Source organism: Capra hircus, chromosome 25 (genome assembly GCF_001704415.2).
Source record: "Capra hircus breed San Clemente chromosome 25, ASM170441v1, whole genome shotgun sequence".
NCBI lineage: Eukaryota > Metazoa > Chordata > Mammalia > Artiodactyla > Bovidae > Capra > Capra hircus.
The window spans coordinates 10,004,369-10,028,921 of record NC_030832.1 but is presented as its reverse complement, the minus strand read 5'-3'; the positions used below and the strand labels follow the sequence as shown (position 1 = coordinate 10,028,921).

Sequence of the window (24,553 nt, the reverse complement as noted above, 5' to 3'; positions counted from 1 at the left end):
AGTTTCCCAGTCAGGCTGGATTAAGGTCCAGACAAATGACCTCATCCTGCTTTCCTTTGCAAACATCCTGTTTACAAATATGGTCACATTCACATGTCCTGGGGGTTAGCTTTGGAGGGAAGCACAGTTCAGCTCATAATATTATAGATTTGAAAAACCTTTCCATTTTTAAAAAACATCTATTTACTTTTGACTGTGCTGGCCCTCTGTAGCTGTGTGATCTTTTCTCTAGTTGCAGGGAGCAGGGACTACCCTCTATTTGCAGTGCGGGGACTTCTCTTGTGGCTCCCAGGCGCTAGAGCACAGGCTGGGTAGTTGTGGCATGCTACTGAGTTGCTTCACCACATGTGGGTTCTTCCCAGACTGGAAATCAAACCTGTGTCCCTTGCATTGGCGGGTGGATTCTTTACCACTGAGCCGTCAAGGAAGCCCTATAGGTACTTTTTAAGGTTTTCAACCTGGAGGAGCTAAATGGGACTCAGTGGATCCTCTGGAGACCCTGCAATTGTGCAGAAGTTTTGTGTCTGTCCTCCTTCTGGGGAGAGGGTTTAGACCTTCCAGCCAATGCTCAAGCAGGTCTGTGACTCCAAAAAGGATAAAAAGAGCAGCTGGAGACTTGTTCCTGCCAAGCAGGACCTCTGGGCCCCTCTGGCCATGAGTCTGGTTGTTCTGTATCTGTCTCCAGTGGATTCTCTGAGAGTTCCGAGTTGAAAATTAGAGCCAGGGTTGGAATTTTTGCAGCATGAACACACTCTCAGCTCCCAAATCTGCTTCCTGTCCGGGTGCGAAGACCAAGTGTCAGGGGAGAGCATATTCCTCTTAGGACCCCAGCTGCCTGCTGGCTGAGAGTACGTGTCATTTCAGAGCTCCCAGGAGCCCTTGAAGCAATCCCGCTTTGCTAAGCACACTAGTGCTAATTGCCTGCCCCTCCCTGCAGGCCTGCCTGTGGCTCTCCAGAGGGCTGTCTGCAGCCTGGAAGCACTGGCCTTTAGAGAATCTCCAGTTCTAGCTGCCTCAGACTCATCACGATCCTGGTAACAGCTGGAGCTTCAGAACTTTCCAAAGCCTTTTCTAGGATGGGCAGGGGACACATACGGCTTTGACCCTGGGTCTCTCATTTAGTCCTCTTGGTAAGCCCACAGGAAATGAGGAAGCTAAGGCAGGGGAACTCAGGAATACAAAGCAGGAAGGCTGGGCTAAAGTCTACTGAGAGTTTGTGGGCTTTAAGGACAGCGTGTATGGTCAGGGTGGGGCCTGTTAGTGGGACCTGTCCCCTCAAGTGATCTAGGACCTTTCCAGGGCCAGAGCAACCTGTGGCCAGCAGTGGGCAGTGAGGCCCAGCAGTTTGAGGCCCAGCTGGAGGTGAAACTGGTGACATCGGGCAGCCCTGTGGTCCTCACCGGAAACCTCAGCCGGCAGGCGGGCAGCCGGTTGGCCTTCTCTGTGTCACTGAGCAACCTGTTGGGTGAGGAGGCCCGCGTGTCAGGTAGGAGGAGGGTGGGGACACTTCCTGCCACCTTTCCTTAGCGACCAGACTTCAGGAGAGGAGGGGAGGGCTGAGTACCCCGCTCGTAGTCCCCATCACCCCAACTCCCAATATTCACATTCCACTTAAGGAAAACCCCGACCTTATATTGCCTACAGCCTCTGCCTCAGTCCCCAGTGCGCTCAACTGGCCCCATGAACCATAAACCAGCACCTTTTGGACTCTCTGGGTTCTGACACACATTACGTGTTACAGGATGTATAAGAAACAAGTTTTTCATTTTTGACCCAAATTGCATAGGGCACTGTTTGGATCTTGAATACACAGCCTGGCCTGGATACCCACCCACCTGAGCAGGCGCCGGCCCTGGTGCTGGAGCTGGCGTGGAGCCCTCCCAGCGGCGCTCCTTGTGGGGTGTTCTGGGAAATTCCGAGGGAGTGATGTGAGTGGCTGGCCCCGGTGACCAGCTGGCCTGTGCCTTTGTGATAGTCTTAAACATCATGGCTGTTCCTGTGATCAGGCTGAATGTGTAGCAGAAACAAGTTTCAGAAGGTGAAATTTACCTGATGACCCTTGACACACTGTCATTTCTTTTCCATCTGATCCCGTTTTGTCTTATTCTACTTTATTTAAAACCTTTTGGTCTGGACCCATAAAAGCGACTTTTGCGGTTGCCAGCTGGACAGTGAAAATGCTGTCAGTGGCCCTGATGTCAGTGGCCCTTGGTAGAGACTCAGGCATTGGTTCTACCGGGACCCCCTGGGCTGCTCCCCCATCCTTTCCTCACCTGGCACCCTAGGGTGGTGGGGGGCAGTCCTGCGGCATGGCCCATGACCGCACTGTACCTGCCCTATCTCCACCCGCTCTCCCCACAGCGCTGCTGGAGAAGAAGGTGAAGGACGGGCTGCAGGTGGTGTCCCTGGGTGGTGAGCTCTTTGTGCCAGGGCTTGTGGGGCTGCGTGTCCTGGGCCAGCTGCAGCGGCAGGGCCACCTCTGGACCAGCTACCTGAGGATCAAGTACGGCCTCCGGGGTATGCCCGTATGCTGGTGAGGGGCGAGCTGGGCAGTGGCTGGACTTGTGCCCTTTCCTGGGGTGGTGGCTCCAACGGCTTAGGTGCCAATGTCACCTTGGGTGTTTTCGCCTTCCCGCACAGCTCCTTAGCTAAAGAGTCATTCTATTAGCTTTGAATGGAGCTGAGTCCCTGCCTGTTAAAACAAGAGAAGCTCCAAGTATGTGTATTGGTGCACTGCTTAGTTGCTCATTCGTGTCCGACTCTTTGTGACCCCATAAAGTGTATCCCACCAGGCTCCTCTTTCCATGGAGATTCCCTAGGCAAGGATATGGGAGTGGGTTGCCATGCTCTTCTCCAGGGGATCTTCCCAACCCAGGGACAGAGCCCAGGTCTCCACATTGCAGGCGGATTCTTTACCGTCTGAGCCACTGGGAAGCCCTGAATGTGTTGGGGTTGGGCATAAATCAGTCTCTTAAAACCTCCCAGTTGGCGGATTCCAATGAGTGACGTTAGTTGAGGCAGCTCCAGAGGGCTGACTGAAGCAGGGTTGTGCCGGATGCTCCTCTGCTCAGAATAAGGATGGAGGGCTGCCTGGCAGAGGAAGGGCAAGGGTCTCTGGGTTGCCCTGCACAGGTCAGGCCAAGCAGCTGGCTCAGGAGTGCAGCACCAGCCAGAAGCTATGGACAGAGAGCGGCTCAGAGGCCTCCTACAAGCTGGAGCTGAACCACGAACTCCACTGCACACAGATCCCAGCTTTCAGTCACAAGGTGGGTGCCTGAGCCAGTTGAGGGGGTCTGGAGAGAGCCCCCAGGGTCAGGGAAGTGGTGGGTGAGCACCCAGAACCCATCCTCAGAGAGGTCAGTTGCTCAAGGTCAGGTATGGGGGTAGATCACGGATTGGAACTTGGGTCTCGTCTCCCCTCTGTTCAGCTGGCGTTTATTGAACACCTGCTGTATGCCCAACCCTGGGGGAGAGCTGTGCTGAGGGCAGTCCCCTGTCTCTATCGTCTCATTGCTGAGTGGGGGGCAGAGAGCGAGATACATGGACCAAATCGAGTGAATTATAAATGCCATGGGTGATAAACAGGGCAGAGACAGATCAAACACAGGGGAGTCTCATTTGGACGGGGCTGCAGGAAAGGCTTCTTCGGTGGAAAGCTATTTTAAGCTGAAAAGTAAAAAAGGAGATAGTTCTGTTCCCATGGAAGTGTGCTATAGCCAGAAGGGACAGTAAGTGCAAAGACGCTGGGACTGAAGGGCGAATGGAGGGATTAAGGAACGGGCAGTTTACCAGAGTGACGAGGGCCAAGCCGAAGGGAGAAGTGGCTGTTTCTCGGCTAATTTACTTTGTTTCCAGTTTGCCTCTTCCTCTGACCTACTGCTTCCACCAAGGCGGGGCTTCTGGTTCCTTCCTTCCTGGCTATTTAGTGCCCAGTGAAGCGCTTACCTGGTACCTGGGGGAAAATGTGTCCAATAATTGAATGAATGGATGAGGCTGTGTTGCTTCAACCTGTGGTTCGGAGGCAGGAGGAAGCAGAAGGGTGCCAGGAGCCCCCAGGTGGGGAACCCTGATCCTTGTAGATTCAGTCCAGGGAACCAGAGGCTGCCGTGGGACAGTGGAGCAGGGGGAGGTCTTGGGCTTATATGAAGATCAGAAGTTATCTTCCCATGGTGGGCTGGCTCTTTCTACTCCTTATCAGGGCACGGATAAGGCTTGGGTTGGGGCCTTCTAGTTTCTCACCTCAGGATAGAGGGTGCTAGAAATAAAGTCATGAAAGTAAATCATATTTGAATGCAAAATTTTATAAAATCAAAATCAGTGCAAAAAATACACAAAACTCCATACCTATTACAGAATTCTCTCCCCAAATAAGCAAACCTTGCATCTCGGGATGGGTGGCAGCGAGGAGACTCAGGACTGGGTACACAAGGCTTCCTCGGGGGTCTCCCTGGGGGGGTGTGTCCCCAGGTCCAGCTGCGGCACGAGGAAGGCTCTGGACACCTGCACTGGGCGCTGGAGGCGAGCTACGGGAAGCACTGGGATGACAGCCGCAACAGGAGGCGCCTCCGCCTCCTCCACACCTTCCAGAATGACTCGGGCCCGGCCCTGAGCAATCACTTCCTGGAGGTAAGTCCCGCCCCCACACGACCGGTCCCTGGAGCTCAGCATGCACGGGGCAGCAGGTTCTCAGTTACAAGGACGCAGGAGCTAAAACTCAGGCCCAGAGATCTTCCTTTTGGCATCTGCCCCCACGTCCCTGAGGAAGTTAAACATTTGCTGGTGTGCCGTGGGGCAGTTTGCAAGGGAGCTTGGGAAATGCAGATTTCCAGCTGTAAAAATGCATTTTGGAAACGGTTCACTTGCAGGGTTTCCTGGAAGGTGCGCTTTTTTTGGTAAATCAGGAGTAACTCGAGGGCCTAGCCTCTGAACATGCTCCTACAAGGCACATGTTATCTTTCTGAGTTTCTTTTTCAATTTTTTTTTTTAATGTTTAATTGTGGTCAAATATACATCACATCAAGGCTTCCCTGGTGGCTCAAACGGTAAAGAATCTGTCTGTAGTGCAGGAGACCCTGGTTCGATTCCTGGGTCAGGAAGATCCCCTGGACAAGAAAATGGCAACCCACTCCAGTGTTCTTGTCTGGAGAATTCCATGGACAGAGGCGCCTGGCGGGCTGCAGTCCATGGGGTTACAAAGAGTTGGAAACAACTGAGAGACTAACACACACACACATACCATGAAACAGACCATTTTCACCATTTTTAGGTGTACAGTTCAGCAGCATTAAGCTCATATTGTTGTGTGGCCGTTACCATGGTCCATCTTTTTCATCTTGTAGAACTGAAACTCTGGACCCATTAAATAGTATCTTTCCATTCCCCTCTCCCAGCCCCTGGCAACTACCATTCTATTTCCTGTCTCTGAATTTCACGACACTAGGTACCTCGAGTAAGTGGGATCCTATAGTATCTGCCTTTCCATGACTGGCCTGTTTCACTAAGCATGACATCCTCAAGGTTTGTAAGTCCGAATGAGATTCCATTGTATGGGTGGACCTCATTTGGCTGATCCATTCATTCCATCAGCGGACACTTGGCTTCAAATACCTGTCTGAGTCCCTGCTTTCCAGTCTTTGGGGGTATATACCCTGAAGTAGAATTATGCAATAACCCTACTTTTAATATTTTGATCTCCATAGCATTGCACCATTTTACCACCCTACCATCCGTGTGCAAGGGCCCCAGTTCCTCCACATCCTCACCAACACTTCTTTCTGGGCTTCGTTTTTTTTTTAAACAGTAGTCATCTTAATGGGTATGAGGATCTCATAGTTTAGATTTGCATTTCCCTAGTGATTGATGATGTTGAGCATCTTTTCATGGGCGTATTAGCTGTTTAATTACCATCTTTAGAGAAAGGTCTATTTAAATCCTTTAGTCCTTTTGAATCAGGTCATTTTTTTGGTTTTGTTGTTGCTGTAGTTCTTTATGTATCCTGGATAAACCCTTATCAGATGTATGGTTTACAAATATTTTCTCTCATTCCACGGGTTGCCTTTTCACTCTATGAATGGCAATCTTTGTTGCACAAAAGGGTTTAATGTTTACATAGTTCAGCATGGTTACTTTTGTTGCCTGTGTTTTAGGTGTCATGTTCAATAAATCAGTTGCCAAATCCAGTCTCATGAAGCTTTTCAATCACAGGTTTTCTTCTAAGAGTTTTATAGTTAGGTCTTTGATCCATTTTGAGTTAAATTCTGTATATGGCATAAGATAAGGGTCCAGCTTCTTTTTTCTGCATTGAATACCCAGTTTTTCCAGCACCATTTGTTGAAAAGCTGTCCTTTCCCTAACCATAAATGTGTGAGCTTATTTCTGGACAATCTATTGTAGTCCATTGGGCTGTATGTGTCTTTTAGGTCACAAAATACTGTTTTGATTACTGTAGCTTCATGAGACCTCATATTGTGTTGTTTTTCAAAATTGTTTTGGTTATTTGAAGTTCCCTTGAGATTCAATATGGATTTTAAGATGGACTTTTCTATTTCTACCAAAAAAAAAAAAGCCATTGAGATTTTGATAAGGCTTGCATTAAGTCTATAGATTGTTTGGGTAATATTGAATCTTAGCAATATTAAGTCTTCAGTCTACAAACAGGATGCCTTTCCATTTATTTGTCTTTTCTAACTTCTTTCAGCAGTTTTGTACTTTTCAGTGCCTTCCTGCTTAATTTCATTCCTAAGTATTAAGCTGATTTTAAATGATACCAATACTCCATGAATAAATTCTTGTGGAAAAAAACACTTAAAATAAGGCTCAAAGTCCCTTTCACAGTTATCATCCCTATTCCTGGTCCCCTCCTTAGCTGCCTGGAGAAAGCCATAATTATGGTCTGCATCACTTGAAAGGAGACCTTTTTCTATATATTTGCTCTGTGGCCCTGTCACGCGCACTTAGTTCTGTTTGGGACGTCATGCTGTGCTTCCTTTGGCAGTGGACCTTAGAGAACATCCCTGTTGTCTTATAGAAGTCTACTCTCTTTTTTTTAAATACCTGCATCATGTTGCATATGCTTCTGTCCTGCATTTTATAGGCCGTCTCCCTCCTGGTGGTTTCTAAGAGTGCATTCCTGAACATCTTTGGGCTTGCCTCCCTGGTGCAAGGGGTGTGTCAGGGGTCTCTGGGGCAGATGTCGCAATGTAGAATTTCTGGAAATTTGGGCATTTTTCATTTGCTGGCTTTATGTCAATTTGCCCTCCAGAATGTCTAGACCCATCACCTGCCTCCCAGCCATGCCCAACAGGAGCAAGTTCCGTATTCTCCCCACTACTTTTAGCACTTGAAAAATACTGCTGACGTGGGTGGAAACGGTATCCCGTTGTTTGAATTTGCATTTCCTGATGACTTAAGGCTGGGAGACACTGTTTTGTGTATTTATTCTACTATTGCATTACCCTTTCTGTGAACTGATTTTTCATATTGTTTGACATTTGGAAAAAATTAGTATACTTGGCTTTTGGTTGGTGGGAGTTCTACATGTGATTGCAGTTTATACATCATATTAATGTTCTGAATTGGGAAGTTTATTTCTGGAAAACATCTGGCCCCTAGGGTTTTAGTGAAGTGATTAAGAGATTGACGGCAGCATTTCTGCAAGCCTTCCAAAGTGTGGCAGAGGCCATGTGAGGTTCTGGGGAGGCAAGAATGAATAAGGTAATCTTTATCTTTAAGAAGCTGACAGTGAGTAGAAGAGGGAAAGGCAGAGCGGTCAGTGATGAGTCATAAAGATCACCAGACCACATGTCAGGTGCTTTGTTTGTATTATCTCATTTAACCCTTGTGCGGCAAGTATTATCAGTTCTCACTGCATAGAAGAGAAATAGTGTAAACAGACTTGTATGAGGTCTCTCAGCTACTTTATGGCAGAACTGGGATTCAAAGTCCAGTCTGCCTCAGGCTTTTCGCCTCTTGACTGGACGGGATTGTGGCAGAACTAATTTACTATAAAATAATTGACTAAATGATCAGTCAAGAGAAAACACTTCCCAGTTCATTCTATGCAACCAGTATTATTCTGATGCCCAAACAAGACAAAAACATCATAAGAAAAACTAGAGACCATTATCTCTTATAAATACAGATGCAAAGTCCTCAAGAAAACACTACCAAAACTCCACTGAGCAGTCTATAAAAAGAATTACACAGTATGACCAAGTAAGATGTATCCGAGGAATGCAAGATCGGTTTAACATTTGAATATCCATCAATGTAATATATCATAGTAATAGAATGAAGGACAAAAGCCGCATCATTTCGAAAGATGCAGAAAAGTATCTGGCACAACACCACAGCAGTCTAGCAGTGGAAGGGCACTTCCTCAACCTGATAAAGGCCGTTTGTGACAAACCCACAGCTAACGTCATACTCAATGGTGAGAGGCTAAATGCTTTCCCCCTAAGATCAGGGAAAAGACAAGATGTCTGCTTTCCACCACTTCTATTTAACATTATACTGGAGGTTCTAGCTAGGACATTCAGCCCCAAAAGAAATAAAACAGAAAGAAGGAGTAAAGAAAAGCCATTTAGATTGGAGAATAAGTAAAATTACTTCTATTTACAGATGACATGATCTTGTATATGCGTTGTAGTCAGTCGCTCAGTAATGCCTGACTCTGCAACGCTGTGGACTGTAGCCCACCAGGCTCCTCTGTCCATGGAATTTTCCAGGCAAGAATATTACAGTGGGTTGCCATTTCCTTCTCCAGGGGATCTTCCCTATCCAGGGATCGAACCCATGTCTCTTGTGTCCCCTGCATTGGCAGGCGGATTCTTTATCACTAGCGCCACCTGGAAGCCCAATCTTGTATATATCAATAGAAGACCCTAATGAACTCACCTTCCTCAGTAATCAATGCAAAGAAATAGAGGAAAACAATAGAATGGGAAACACCAGCGATTTCTTCAAGAAAATTAGAGATACCAAGGGAACATTTCATGCACAATAAAGAACAGAAATGATACGGACCTAACAGAATCAGAAGATATTAAGAAGAGGTGGCAAGAATACACTGAAGAACTGTACAAAAAAGATCTTCACGACCCAGATAACCATGATGGTGTGATCATTCACCTAGAGCCGGACATCCTAGAATGCAAAGTCAAGTGGTCCTTAGGAAACAGCACTATGAACAAAGCTAGTGGAGGTGATGGAATTCCAGTTGAGCTATTTCAGATCCTGAAAGATGATGCTGTGAAAGTGCTGCACTCAATATACCAGCAAATGTGGAAAACTCAGCGATGGCCACAGGAAAAGGTCAGTTTTCATTCCAATCCCAAAGAAAGGCAATGCCAAAGAATGTTCAAACTACTGCACAATTGCACTCATTTCACACACTTGTAAAGTAATGCTCAAAATTCTCCAAGCCAGGCTTCAACAGTACCTGAACCGAGAACTTCCAGATGTTCAAGCTGGCAGAGAACACTAGCTTTGTTCGTAGTGATGCTTCCTAAGGACCACTTGACTTCTCATTCCAGTATGTCTGGCTCTAGGTGAGTGATCACACCATCATGATTATCTGGGTTGTGAAGATCTTTTTTGTACAGTTCTTCTGTGTATTCTTGCCACCTCTTCTTAATATCTCCTGCTTCTGTTAGAAAAGGCAGAGGAACCAGAAATCAAATTGCCAATTCCATTGGATCATAGAAAAAGCAAGAGAGTTCCAGAGAAACATCTATTTCTGCTTTATTGACTACACCAAAGCCTTTGACTGTGTGGATCACAACAAACTGCGTAAAATTCTTAAAGAGATGGGAATACCAGACCACCTGACCTGCCTCCTGAGAAATCTGTATGCAGGTCAAGAAGCAACAGTTAGGACTGCACATGGAACAACAGACTGGTTCCAAATTAGGAAAGGAGTACGTCAAGCCTGCATATTGTCACCCTGCTTATTTAACTTTTATGCAGAGTACATCATGCGAAATGCTGGGCTAGATGAAGCACAAGCTGGAATCGATTGCCAGGAGAAATATCAATAACCTCAGATATGCGGATGACACCACCCTTATGGCAGAAAGCAAAGAAGAACTAAAGAGCCTCTTGATGAAAGTGAAAGAGGAGAGTGAAAAAGTTGGCTTAAAACTCAACATTCAGAAAACTAAGATCATGGCATCCGGTCCCCTCACATCATGGCAAATAGAAGGGAAACAATGGAAACAGTGACAGACGTTATGGGGGGGGGGGCTCCAAAATGACTGCAGATGGTGACTGCAGCCATGAAATTAAAAGACCCTTGCTCCTTGGAAAGAAAGCTATGATCAACTTAGACAGCATATTAAAAAGCGGAGACATTACTTTGCCAACAAAGGTCCGTCTAGTCAAAGCTGTGGTTTTTCCAGTAGTCATGTATGGATGGGAGAGTTGGGCTACAAAGAAAGCTGAGCACCGAAGAATTGATGCTTTTGAACTGTGGTGTTGGAGTAGACTCTTGAGAGTCCCTTACAAGGAGATCAAACCAGTCTATCCTAAAGGAGATCAGTCCTGAATATTCATTGGAAGGACTGATGCTGAAGCTGAAACTCCAATATTTTGGCCACCAGATGCAAAGAACTGACTCACTAGAAAAGACCCTGATGCTGGGAAAGATTGAAGGCAGGAGGAGAAGGGGATAACAGAGGATGGGATGGTTGGATGGTGTCACTGACTTGATGGACATGAGTTTGAGTAAGCTCTGGGAGTTGGTGATGGACAGGGACGCCTGGTGTGCTGCAGTCCATGGGGTCGCACAGAGTCGGACACAACTGAGTGAATGAACTGAATGAACTCACCAAAAAAAAAAAAAAAAGTCTATTAAAGCTCATAAATGAGTTCATCAAAGTTGCAGGATACGGAATGAATATACAAAAATTAGTTGTATTTCTCTACACTAGCAATGAAAAACCTGAGAAAGAAATTAAAATAATTTCATTTACACTAGCATAAAAAGAATAATACTTAGGAATAAATTTAACAAAAGAATATAAAATGAATACTCTCAAAAGCTACACAACATTGTTGAAAGAAACTAAAGAAATGGGGAGGAAGGTGGGAGGGGGGTTCCGCATGGGGAACACACGTACACCAATGGCTGATTCATGTGAATGTATGGCAAGAACCACGACAATATTGTAAAGTAATTAGCCTCTAATTAAAATAAATTAATTTAAAAAAATAAACTAAAGAAAACCCAAATAAATGGGAGAGTATCTCATGTTCTTGAATTGGAATATTTAATGTGAAGTTTACAAGACCTTCTAAATTGATCTGCAGATTCAACAATCTCTATCTCCCTATCAAAATCTGCACTGTCTTTTTGAGAGCTGATCCTAAAATTCATATGGAATTTCAAGGGACCCAGGGTAGGTAAGACAATCTTGAAAAAGGACAAACTTGGAGGATTCACTCTTCCCAATTTCAAAACTTACTACAAAGTTACGGTAATTAAGAGTATTATGGTAGCGGCATAAGGATAGACATACAGACCAACAGCATAGAACCCGGAACTGAGGAATAAGCCCTTCTACTTACAGTTAGTTGATCTTCGACAAGGGCGCCAAGGTAACTGTAGAGGGTCAAGAACAATCTTTTCAACAAATGGTGTGGGGCATCTGAACATTGATGTTTAAGAATATGAAGCTGGACACTTCAGATCATATATAAAAACTAACTCAAATAGGCTATAGACCTAAATACAAGAGATATGAAACTCTTAGAAAAAAACATAAGAGGAAATCTTTATTCCCTTGGATTTCTAAGATAGGACACTGACAGTATAACCACAAAAATACACTGGATTTCATCAGACTTAAAAACCTGGCCCTTCCTTGAAGGTCCAGTGGTTAAGAATCCACCTTTCAATGCAGGGGATAGGGGTTCAATCCCTGATCAGGGAAATAAGATCCGATTTGCCACAGGGCAGCTAAGCCCACACGCCACAACTAGAGAGGCCCACAGGCTATAGCGAAGACCCAGTGCAGTCAAAAATAAGTAAATAAACATTTAAAAAACAACAGAAAAAAAACCCCAAATTTGTCTTCAAAGGACACCGTCACAAAAGTGCAGTAACAACCCACAGAATGGAAGGAAACATCTGCAAATCGTATGTCTGATAGAGGATTTGTCTCCAGAATATATAAAGAACGCTTACAACTCAGCATGAAAACGACAAAGGATTTGAACAGATATTTCTCCAAAGAAGGTGCACAAGCGGCCAATAGATGTGTGAAAAGTTGCTTAAGCTAATTAGTCATTAGAGAAATTTAAATCGAAACTGCAGTGAGATGCTACCACCAGCAGGCGGTACTCAGTTGCTCGGTTGTGTCTGACTCTCTTTAGCCCCACGGAGTGTAGCTCCTCTGTCCATGGAATTTTCCGGGGAAGAATACCTGAGTGGGGTGCTGTCTCCTACTCCAGGGGATCTTCTCGACCCAGGCATTGAACCCACATCTCCTGCGTCTTTTGCACTGGCAGCTGGATTCTTTGACCACTAGCATCACCTTGGAAGCCCACCACTAGAATAGCTGACATGAAGAAAGAAAGAAACTAACAAGGGTTCGTGAGGATGCAGGGAAATTAGGGCTCATATTGGTGGCATCATAAAATGGTGTGATGGTTTAGAAAAAAGAGTTTTATGTTTCTTTAAAATATTAAACAGAGTTACCATATGACCCAACAATTCTAATCCTAGGTACTCAGGAGAACTGAAAACTTATGTCCACACAAAACTTGTACATGAACATTTATAGCAGCTTTATTCATAATGACCCCAAAGCAGAAACAACCCAAATGTTCATCAGTGAATAAGTTGACACATATATTTATCCATACAATAGAATATCATTCCGTAATAAGAATGAAGTTCTGGGGTGGGATGGATTTGGAGGTGGGAAGAAGGTTCAAGGGAGAGAAGACATATGTATATCTCTGGCTGATTCATGTTGATGTATGACAAACCAACACAACATTGTAATTATCCTCCAATTAAAATAAGTAGAATTTAAAAAGAAAAAGATGAAATTCTGACACATGCTACAACGTGGATGAACCTTGAAAGCATCATGCCATGTTAAAGAAGCCTGGCACCAAAGGCCACATACTATGTGATTCTATTTGTAAGAAATGTCCAGAAGAGGTAAATTAATAGAAACAGAAGGTAGGTTTCTGGAGTGTATGGGAAGGAGGCAATGGGGAGTGACTGCTAATGGGTGCAGGCTTTCTTTTGGGGTGGACTGGGGCAGTTCCTGGTAGCCACGGGGCTCAGGCTGCAGTGGAGAGCCAGTGGAATGTTCTGTGTTGGAAGCAGCCTCGTAGTTAGCACCAGATCCGATTAGCATCGTGGGTGTGGGTCTCCAGTTTGTGCTGCAGGTGCTGGAGAGGCAGTTGGATTACCGAATGCAGCTGCACCACCTGAGCCTCTGCCATCCGCACGTGGAGACCAGCACACACCTGAAGGTGCAGTACAACGGGCGGCTGCCCTTCGTGGCGGGCTTGCGGTGGAAGGACACGTCCAGGGCTGCCCTGTGGCGGTGGGAAGGTGAGTGGCATCTATGGGGTGGCCTGGCTAGTGGTCTTCACTCCAGTCATGCCCACCGTCTGCAACACCCTTCCCTTTGGTCTACCTGGCTATCTCCAGACTCAGGCCTTAAATGTGTTGCAGGAAGCACACAAACACATCCTGCTTTCTTACCCTCACCAACAGAACTCTACATTACAGGGCCTTGCCTATTTCTCCGACCTTATCTCACCCTACTCTCCCCATTGCCCATCACCCTGCAGCCCTCCTGGCCTCTTTTCTGTTCCCCAGACATAGCTCAGGGCCTTTGCACTTGCTGTTTCTTCTCCTTGGAACACTGTCTCCCATTTTAAAAGATGGATGTACCATAGTTTATCTTTGAATTAATTTTTAGTGAAGAAATACATAGTTTGAAAAGTGAATTAGACTATGACATAGAAATTGTTGAAGGTGGGTGAATGTTACATGGGAATCTCATCATAGTCTCTGTATTCATGTATGTACTTGAAAAATTTTTTAAAGTTTTAAAAGTTAAAGTTATAACAAACACAGTAATTTTCTGTTTCATGTCTTCCTATCCCAAATTTTGCTTGAAATGGCAATCACTGTAAATTCTTTTTACTATTTCTTACCAGACCTTCCATCTTTTAATCACACTTACTTCATGCTTTTTCTCTCTTAGGCATTTTTATTTTCCATGTATTTCTTATTATAGAGGATGAGAATTTAACTTGCACCATCCCTTTTAAAATATGTATTTCCCTCTCTTCCCCCCAAACAGTTACAGTTTGTTAGTATTCACTGTTGATAAAATTGTGTCCCTCACAGCTGAGACATGTGGTATACTAGAATTCTAACTTTTTGTTTTTCCTGGAGCTATAATAGCTTTTCCCCCCTGTTTGATTAATTTTCTATTTTCCTCCTATGATTATTCCTAGAATTTTTAGCAACAGTGCCAAACTCTTCTCCAGAGGGTCACACACTTCCGATTACGTGTCAGCTTTGATCAGTTCCCCTAGTTTTCTTGTCGACACTCTTCCTGGAGCCACTGCTGCTCCCGGGTATCCTGCTGTGTCCTGGGGCCTCCCGTCACCATCATTCAGGGAGTGCCTTCCACTTCTCTGGGCCACAGTCCCTGCTTCTCGCGTTCATGTCCTTTCTTGCCTTACTCTTGTTCCAGTGGAGCACATCCTCCAGTAGCTTCTTCAGAGAGGATACATGGAAAGTGTATTCGTTAGCTAGGGCTGTGTTAACCAATTACTACAAGCTGGGTGGCTTAAAACAGCAAATTTATTCTCTTACAGTCTCCAAGACTAGAATTCTGAAGGTGAGGCATCAGCAGGGCCATGTTCTCTCTGTGACCCTGGGTAGAATCCTCCCTGCCTCTTCCTAGCTTCTGGTGGTGGCTATTAATGCTTGACGTTCCTTGGTTGGTACACTGAGTTACATTAGAGTTACATTGCTCTAATCTCTGCCTGCAGGAGACACAAGTTCGATTTGTGGGTTGGGAAGATCCCCTGGAGAAGGAAATGGCAACCCACTGCACTATTCTTGCCTGAAAAACCCCATGGACAGAGAGCCTGGTGGGCTACAGTCCACGGGGTCGCAAAGGATCGGACATGACTTAGTAACTAAACAACAACAACAGTCCTGCCTCTGTTGTCACATGGTTCTGTGTGTGTGTGTGTCCAAACTTCTCCCTTCATATAAAGGTACCAGTCATGTCAGACTTCAGGCCTCCCCTTTGCCATTAAGTGTCCGTGAACGCTCAATGTGTCCAACTCTTTGTGACCCTATGGACTGTAGTCCACCAGGCTCCTCTGTCCGTGGGATTTCTCAGGCGATACTGCAGTGGGGTGCCGTTTCCTCCTTTAGGGGATCTTCCATCACTGAGTCACCTGGGACTCTGGTGTGATCTCATCTTAACTAATTCTATCTGCAATGACCCCATTCCCAAATAAAGTCACATTTTGAGGTACCCGGGGTTAAGACTACATATCTGTTCTCAAGAGAGACAATTCAACCTGTAACAGGATGTAAACATTTTGAAACCCTGAGTGTTTAAACTGTCTTCATTTGATTTGGTTGAATAGAGAACTCTAGGTCGGAAATGATTTCCCTTTGTAATTTTGAAGACATCGCTCCACTGTCTATGTGAATCAATTGAGAGGTCTGGTGCTATTTGTGATCCATCATCCTTTGTCTGTGACCCTTTTGTCTCTCTCTGGAAGCTTTTAGGAGCTTCTCTTTATTCCTGAAAGTGAAAGGCGCTCAGTCATGTCTGACTCTTGGCCACCCCATGGACTATGCAGTCCATGGAATTCTCCAGGTCAGAATACTAGAGCTGGTAGCCTTTCCCTTCTCCAGTGGGTCTTCCTGACCCAGGAATAGAACCAGGGTCTCCTGCATTGCAGGCAGATTCTTTACCACCTGAGCTATGAGGGAAGCCCTTAATCCTCATATCTTCAAATCTTATGATGATGAGCTTTGGTTTGGATCTATCTTTATTCACTGTACTAAGGACTTGGCATATAACCTTGCAAATGTGGAGACCCACCATTTGGGTCTTGGTAGTTTTCTTGTACAGTTTCTTTGGTAATTTCTTTCTGTGTTCTGGAATTCCTGTTGGTCAGATAGATGTTGGTCCTCAGAAACTAAACCTCTGATTTTCTCTTTTCTCTCCTTTGTTCCGTCTCTTTGTCCTTTTGTTCTGTTTTGAGGGCTGATTTCCCCAGCTTCATCCACCAGCCCTCCTGCTGACCTTTTTAGTTTTGTTTAGCTTGTATTCCCAAGAGCTCTTTTGTGTTCCTGCAAGTTCTTCATGATCCGTTATCTTCTCTTCTCTATGAACATAAGTTATAGAATCGGGGTGCTTTGATCTGTTCCCCCTGAGTTTCTTTCTTCTTTATGTTTCTGAAGTTACTTTTAGTAGCTTTCCCACATGCCAGGTAAGAGCATGGTATGTGCTTTTGTTTAAGAGTCAGTAACTTGGAACTTGCTTGGAAGGAGGCTCTATGGGAAGGGGAGGGTGTGTGTGCTCTTTAAAAAAATTATTTTGTTGAAGTATAGTTGAGTTACAATGTTCTATTCCTGCTGTACAGCAAAGTGGTCCCGTTATATATATATACACACTGGAGAAGGCAATGGCACCCCACTCCAGTACTCTTGCCTGGAAAATCCCATGGATGGAGGAGACTGGTGAGCTGCAGTCCATGGGGTTGCGAAGAGTCAGACACGACTGAGTGACTCACTTTCACTTTTCACTTTCATGCATTGGAGAAGGAAATGGCAACCCACTCCAGTGTTCCTGCCTGGAGAATCCCAGGGACGGGAGAGCCTGGTGGGCTGCCATCTCTGGGGTCGCACAGAGTTGGACATGACTGAAGCGATTTAGCAGCAGCAGCAGCATATATATATACACACATTTTTCTATTCTTTTCCATTATGGCTTATCAAAGGATATTGAATATTATTCCTTGTGCTATACAGTAGTATCTTATTGTTTATCCATTCCATATATAATAGTTTCCATCTTTTAATCCCAAACTCCCAATCCATCCCTCGCCTTGCTAACTATAAGTCTGTTCTCTATGTCTACGAGTCTTTTCCATAGATCAGTTTATTTGCGTCATGTTTTAGATTCCATGTCTAGTAATATTACATGGTATTTATCTTTCTCACTTGCTTCATTTAGGATAATAATCTCTAGTTGCAGTCATGTAGCTGCAAATGGAATTACTTCATTCTTTTTCGTGGCTGAGCAGTATTTCACTTGCATATATATATGTATGTATGAGTGGGGGTGCTCTTGTTGACTGATGGACTTCCCTGTTGGGTGGGGTCCTGGCTCTCCCTGAGGACTCTGGGCCCCATATCTGTAGACCATTTTTTTTCGGTCACTCTGTTCTTCTGTGGAGCAAACTCCCTGTTTCCTGTGGAACTGGCACCTCAGGGCACCTGACCACACTCTACTCAATATCTCCCTGTTCTCAACTTGGCAGCCCGCCCTCTACCGTTGCTGTGCTGGGTCCGCCTGAATCCTGGCCTCTCAGCCTCAGATTCCCCACATAGTGAATCTTCTATCTCCACTAGGAGGTGGGGGAGTGCTCCCTCCCTTTGGCAGACTCCACTGCCTCTCATTCAGGGTTGAGCTCAATGGTCCTGTTCATGGGAGTCTTCACTGATCCTCCTGACCTTGGTCTAGCTCCCTCTTTCTTTTCCTTCCTAGCACTTAGCATTTTCCTCCTAGGTAGGTCTTCCCTGATGGCTCAGACGGTAAACAATATGCCTGCAATGCGAGAGACCCGGGTTCGACCCCTGGGTTGGGAAGATCCCCTGGAGGAGGGCATGGCAACCCCCTCCAGTATTCTTGCCTGAGAATCCCCATGGACAGAGGAGCCTGGCGGGCTACAGTCCATGGGGTTGCAAAGAGCTGGACAGGACTGAGCAACTAAGCACAGCACAGCACAGGTCTCATTATGTTTATTCAAGATTTCTCCGCCACCATTGCCCCCAGACCACGAGTTCCATCAAGGCAGCAACTATGCCTCCTGTTCACTGCCAAGTTCTGAGAGTCTGGAGCAGTATTTACTGAATTAGCCCTTGAGCGAGTGGGAGATTTATTACAAAGTATGAGAGGGGTCCAGTGACTGGTTTTAGTTCCTTGTGGAAGGGCAATGTGCTGTGTAGAATGTCAACTTTTTGATGATGGTGATGATTGATCTTTACTCTTCTGAGTGGATGCTTCCTCTGTTCCAAGACACAGTGATTGGTACTATTGTACCCATTTTACAGATGATGGAAGCACAGGCTCAAAGAGGTCACATAGCTTGCAAGAGTAAAGGCTATGCTCTTGATCACCTCACTGGAGTGCCCCCTTTCCAACCTTCCTAGCGTTTCTTCTGTCTAACATATCTTCCTGAAAACATTTCAAACATACAGAAAAGTGCAAAGAGTGCTGCAGGAAACACCTACATATTCTCAGTGTGGATTCTACTATGAACATTTTACTCCACCTATCTTGTCACCTATCTGTCCACTTAGCCATCTGTCTTATTTGTTGGTAACAGGTCAGATTAAGTTGTAAACCATGGTCCATCTCACCCCTCAACATTTCAGTATGGTATCATTCACTAAGGTGAAATGCCAACATCTCCCAGGTACCATTTGATGAGTTTTGACAGGTGCACAGATCTGTGAAACCCAAGCTCCTGTCAAAATTCAGAACATTTGAGTCATTCTAGAAGGTTCCCTTATGTTCTATCCCAGTTATGAGATGTGCCCTGCAGTGACCGTAATGACTCTACAGGGGGCTCTTGCTGCCTGCCAGAAACCCCCTTCTTGCCCTGGAGATAACTAGTTTCTTGTTCTCTGCCTGTCTCAGGAGCCTTGAACCTGAATAGTCCCTGGCTGATGGTCTCCATGGCTCACAGGCTGTACTGGCCTAATCGAGCCATGTTCCAGGCTGTGTTGGAGCTGACGCTGGGCAAGGCCTGGACCCTGAAGAATTTGGTGGTGAACGTGGCCTGCAGGGGCCAGGGCCTCCAGAGGCAGGGCAAGATCCACGTCTACACCCCAGCTACCACCTACCTTCGGGTGCGCATGCTCAGCCACGCCCCCTGCCCAGCCCCCTCACCAGTGGCCAGGGAGGCTGATTTCTTGTGGCTTAAATCTTCTGAGAAAAGGGTTAAAACTGAGGTTCAGGGGTTTTCCATACTGGGTCCCCGATGCGTGAGGTCTAGCTCACTCAGTATTGACACTCTTCAGAGTTAGTTGCCGAGGGAATTTGGGAGAGTGGACCTCAAAATAAACCTCAATGTCTCATGTTCTTGCTTAGCAGCTGATAGAGTAAAATATGAAAGTAGGTTGAGCTGGTACCTTGGAAACAAATAGATTGGAGGCTTTTACCAAAACGCAGAATGAAATTTTGAGGATGGAGGTCAGTTTTATACTGCCTGCCGAGTGAAGCAGCATAGCAGAGTTTGAAAGGAAATCAACAAGGGAAGGACTTCCCTGGTGTCATGTGTGGGAACCCGGTACACCAAGCCTCCCCCTGTGTTGGGATGATGAGTGGACATGAGGGAGGGGTGGTCCAGGCCTGGCTTGGGCTCAGGAGGAGGCAGCTCGGTGGGCATGTCTGGGGACAGCACGGTACCCTTGAGGCAGGGGCCAGGTGGCACCAGGGTGGACTCAGGAGGAGCAAGTGACTCCCAGCAAGGTTAGGGACCTTGAGAGGGCAGCTATGTGACAGGTAAAGCCAGGACAGGATGCAAGGAGGGGTCAGCTGGCCTGTTCCTGCAGGTGACCCAGCTCAGGGGCGTGATGGTGACCTGGCCTGGGAGAAGACAGCAGAGGCAGGTGGTCAGATTGCAGAACTTACTTAAAGGTGTCAATGACTGACTTGCTTATGGATTGGTTTGGGAAAGTGAGGGAGAGACAAATGACCCCAAGTGTTTGGCTCAAGCAGTTGTGTAGCTATGGTTTTTTGAGTAGTCGTGTACGGATGTAAGAGTTGAACCATAAAGAAGGCTGAGTGCTGAGTTCTGAGTGCTCTCAAACTCTTTTGCTGGAGAAGACTCTTTGAGAGTCTTTTGGACAGCAAGGAGATCAAACCAGTCCATCCTAAAGGAAATCAACCCTGCGTATTCACTGGAAGGACTGGAGCTGAAGCTCCGATCCTTTAGCCACCTGATTCGAAGAGCTGACTCATTGGAAAAGACCCTGATGCTGGGAAGGATTGAAGGCAGGAGGAGAAGGGGATGACAGAGGATGAGATGGCTGGATGGCATCACCGACTCAATGGACATGAGTTTGAGCAAGCTCTAGGAGATAGTGTAGGACAGAGAAGCCTGACGTGCTGCAGTCTGTGGGGTCACAAAGAGTCGGACACAACTGAGTGACTAAACAGCAACAACAAGGTTATGTAGGAGCAGGTGCCATTTGCTGAAATGGGGCCCGTGGGTTCTGGGGGTGACCTGAGTTCAGTGATGCGTGGGGTAAGGTCTTGGCTAGTTCTAGTATTTGGCAGGAGGTTTGGTAATTCCCAAAGTCCATCTTGGCCCCATTACCTCTCCTCATGAGTCCCCTGAGGGAGCTGTGTGAACAAGGGACAGAGGCCAGCAGGGCAGAAGGCAGAGCCTTGTTGTTCCTAGAGGGGCTTGTGCCAAGGGTACTGGGCTGGGTATACAGCCCAGCACAAGGCTAAAGAGTTCTACTTCCCCCAGCTCCAGTACAAGCCCCAGTAACACCTAGATCCTCCCATGGCTCTGAAAACCATGCAATGATGCAGGGAGAGAAGGCTACCCTTCTGTTCTCTTGTGTGTCCTCCTTCATTGGAGGGGTTTTGAAGGATGAGTAGGAGTTCACCAAGTGGGACTGAGAGAAAGGGAATCCCAAGAGGAGGAAATAGGGTGTGCAAAGGCTTTGGTCAGCCTCTTCATCCTCATTGCAGGTTTCCACGGTGACAGCCTTGGCACAGAGCCTCTTTAGCAGCCAGAGTGAAATAGAATCAGCCTGGAGCGAAGCGGTGCAGAGCAAGATTCATGCTGAGAACAGCCGAGACCGTAAGATCCTGCACTGCTGGTTGAAGGGCCCACAGCGGGAGCTGAACCTAACGGCAGCCTACAGGCACACGGAGCAGGTAAGGGTCCATGTGGCCTGTGCTGGAGACTTTGCCATCGAGAGACCCTGAATCCCATATCTGGGATGGGGAAGGCTACTAGTTTGGCCTATAAGCCTCCCCAAGCCTCAGTTTCTTTATCTATAAAATGGAACCCAGCCATACTAGCGCTGACCGCAGAGCAAAGGTCAGCCACCTGGTACTGGACATCCAAGTGCTTCATTCCTGCTGGGCCCCTGGAGAGGTCTGGCCATAGCAGTGTGCCTGTGCAACCTTGAGGTCTGATGGTATGAAGGCTGCAGCCCATTTGATCAGCCCTTCTTGGTGGTCATTCCTGGGATGATGAGTGGGCAGTGGGGACTGCCCCTGGAGACCCCCAGGGCAGGATGTTTCGCAGCTTGGACCCTCGGGGCATCCCTCTGCATCAGCCTGGTCCTCATTGCAGCCATGGAAGAGTCATGTATCGCTGACGGCTCTAGGGACCGGTGCCAGGGGCCATCCTGAGGGCCTGCAGCTGGAGGGCAGCCTGGAGGAGCTGGTTCGAGACAGGAGCTTGTACCGGAAGCAGGGAACCTTCTTCCTTGTGTATGTGTGGCCCCTTCCCCCAGGCTGCTTCCCCCGAGGAGTAGTGCTTGCCCGGGTCTCCTGTTCTCCGGCATGGAGGGTCACCAGGGAGTGGGGTATGCTGTGCTGCCTGGAGGGGCCCAGACAGAACCCAGAGCTCAGAGACGAGCCCTCTCCCTGAAAGCCCCCATGTCCTTCACCCCCTTTCATTCGTGTGCCAAGGTGGGCACAGTCTCATCACCCCAGGCTGAAAGCTGCTCTGGGGGAACCATTTCAGTTCCTGGAGGCCCAGCTGGTTGAAAAGCCTGTTTTTTGCTGGGGGATGAACAGCACAGGGTTGGAGTCAGAAGACCCAGCCTGAAGTCCAGGCTGTGCACTGACCAGCTGGGGACCCTTAGCCATCTACTGTCAGAACAGCAGCAGTAACCCAAAACTAACAGCCCCTGCATTTGCCAAGGTCTCATCCACTTTTTAATCACATTTATATTTATTGAGCACCTACTGTGTTCCAGGGTTTCCCTGGTGGCTCAGATGGTGAAGAATCTGCCTGCAGTGCAGGAGACGGAGGAGACTTGGGTTCCATCCCTGGGTCTGGAAGATCCCCTGGAGAAGGGAATGGCAGCCCACTCCAGTATTCTCGCCTGGAGAATCCCATGGACAGAGGAGCCTGGTGGGCCATGGTCCATAGGGTTGCAAAGAGTCAGACACGACTGAAGGGCCTTCATATGCACGCACATAGACAAAGTCTTTTATAAAAACACGTGTTTGGCTGCATCAGGTCTTAGCTAGGCACACAGGATCTTTGTTGCGGTGCTCAGGCTTCTCTAGTTGCGTTGCTCAAGCTCCTCTCTAGCTGTGGCACGCGGGCTCAGTAGTTGGAATGTGAGGGCTTAGTTGCTACGCAGCGTGTGGGATCTTAGTTCCCTGACCAGGGATCAAACCCACATCCCATGCATTGGAAGGTGGATTCCTAACCACTGGACCACCAGGCTAGTCCCCTGTAACAAAGTCTCAACTCTGCAAGACAGTGACAGGCCCCTGGGGCACAGGTGTCCTCTGACCCCGCCAGCTGCTTTAATGACTTCAGCCTGTTCCCCGCTCTACATGCCAGGCACCCCTGGACTGTGCCCCTCCCGCAGCGCATCCTCCTGCAGGAGACCTTCACGGCCGACAGGCGGCACCAGCGTTACTCCCTGGAGAGCAGGGTGGTCCTGGGTGCCCAGGAGGAGACCCTGCAGACCGTGGTTCTCGGCTACCAGGCCGGGCACCCCTATGTGAGTAGGCTCCAGGGTTCAACGGGGAGGGGCTTCCATCTGCCTCTGACCCATCTGTGTGTGTGTGTGTGTGTGCGCACACGTGTGCATGTGTGTGGTTGTCCCTCCCAGGTCTGTGCGGGCCTGACCCACCCATATGATGGCAGGACCATCCCCAGGAGCTTGGATGGGTGCGTGGTTTTGTGGAATCGGCATGTGGTAAGTGAAGATCCCAGAGCTCTTTTCACCCCAGTGGTCCCCGGTTCAGGTTGCCACCTTCTCTCAACTGGACGAAGCAAACGGAGAATTCCGGCCCGAGTTTTCTGTTCTGCTGTCTGCCTAATTCAATCTACTTGAGAGCCCGAGGGAGTTTTTCAACACGCCAGCATAGTCATTGTCACCCCCTTACTTAAAAACCCTCACCTCTTCTCTTGGGAGAAAGACCCCAGCCTGGACCCTGTGCTAGTCCGAGACCGTGATTGGGACGTGTCTGCTTTGTAATCCTGAGAGCCGCAAGGCCCGGCACACAGTCAGTGCTTAATGAATAGCTGTTGGCCTGGTGCTGTTGCGAGCCCATTCTAGGACTCCCCTGGCAGTCCAGTGCTTAAGACTCTGTGCTTCCAGGGCAGGGGGCACAGGTTCAATTCCTGGTTGGGGAAGTTCCACGCGACCACAATTTTAAAAATAGAAACAAAAAATGCATTACATACCTAATTTAGAGCAGAGGTTGATCAAGTTTTTCTCTGAAGGACCAGATGGTAACTACTGTAGCCTTGGCAGGTCATATAGCCAGTGTTGCAACTACTCATCTCTGCCTTTGTAGCTCACAAACATTGTAGGGAAGACACAAATGAATGGGCACAGCTGTGTTCTGATAAAACTTTTGCTGTGGGCTGGATGTTTGTGTACCCACCCCCCTCCCCAGATTCGTATGGTGAAGCTCTAATGTGATGGCATTTGGAAGTGCGGGCTTTGGGTAATCAAGGTCATGAGGGTGGAGCCTTTATGATAAGATTGTTGTTCAGCTGCTCAGTGCTCAGTCATGTCCGACTCTTTGCCATCCCATGGACTGCAGCCCACCAAGTTTCCCTTCCTTTGCTATCTCCCAGAGTTTGCTCAATCTCATGTGCATTGAGTTGGTGATGCCATCCAGCTGTCTCATCCTCTGTTGCCCTCCTTCTCCTCCTGCCTTCAATCTTTCCCAGCATCAGGGTTTTTCCAATGAGTCGGCTCTTTGCATCAGGTGGCCAAAGTATTGGAGCTTCAGCATCAGTCCTTCCAATGAATATTCAGGTTTGATTTCTAAGATGGACTGGTTTGATCCACTTGCAGTCCAAGAGACCCTCAAGAGTCTTCTCTAGCACCACAGTTCGAAAGCATCAATTCTGTTCTCAGCCTTCTTTATGGTCTGAATCTCACATCTGTACATGACTACTGGAAAAACCATACCTTTAACTATACGGACCTTTGTCAGCAAAGTGATGTCTCTGCTTTTTAATACACTGTCTAGGTTTGTCATACAGCTTTCTTCCAAGGAGCTAGCCTCTTTTAATTTTATGGCTATAGTCG

At 47.2% G+C, this 24,553-nt stretch overlaps 1 protein-coding gene across 1 annotated transcript; it reads left to right on the top strand.

The window, feature by feature from the left end:
• On the top strand, window positions 743–23,327 carry LOC106503571. Its single transcript, XM_018039862.1, has 11 exons — window positions 743–782; window positions 1,262–1,486; window positions 2,362–2,517; window positions 3,133–3,266; window positions 4,468–4,626; window positions 13,390–13,570; window positions 18,933–19,144; window positions 21,000–21,188; window positions 21,613–21,752; window positions 22,843–23,005; window positions 23,253–23,327. The coding sequence occupies exons 1-11, from the start codon at window positions 743–745 to the stop codon at window positions 23,325–23,327; spliced, it is 1,674 nt and encodes a 557-aa protein (XP_017895351.1).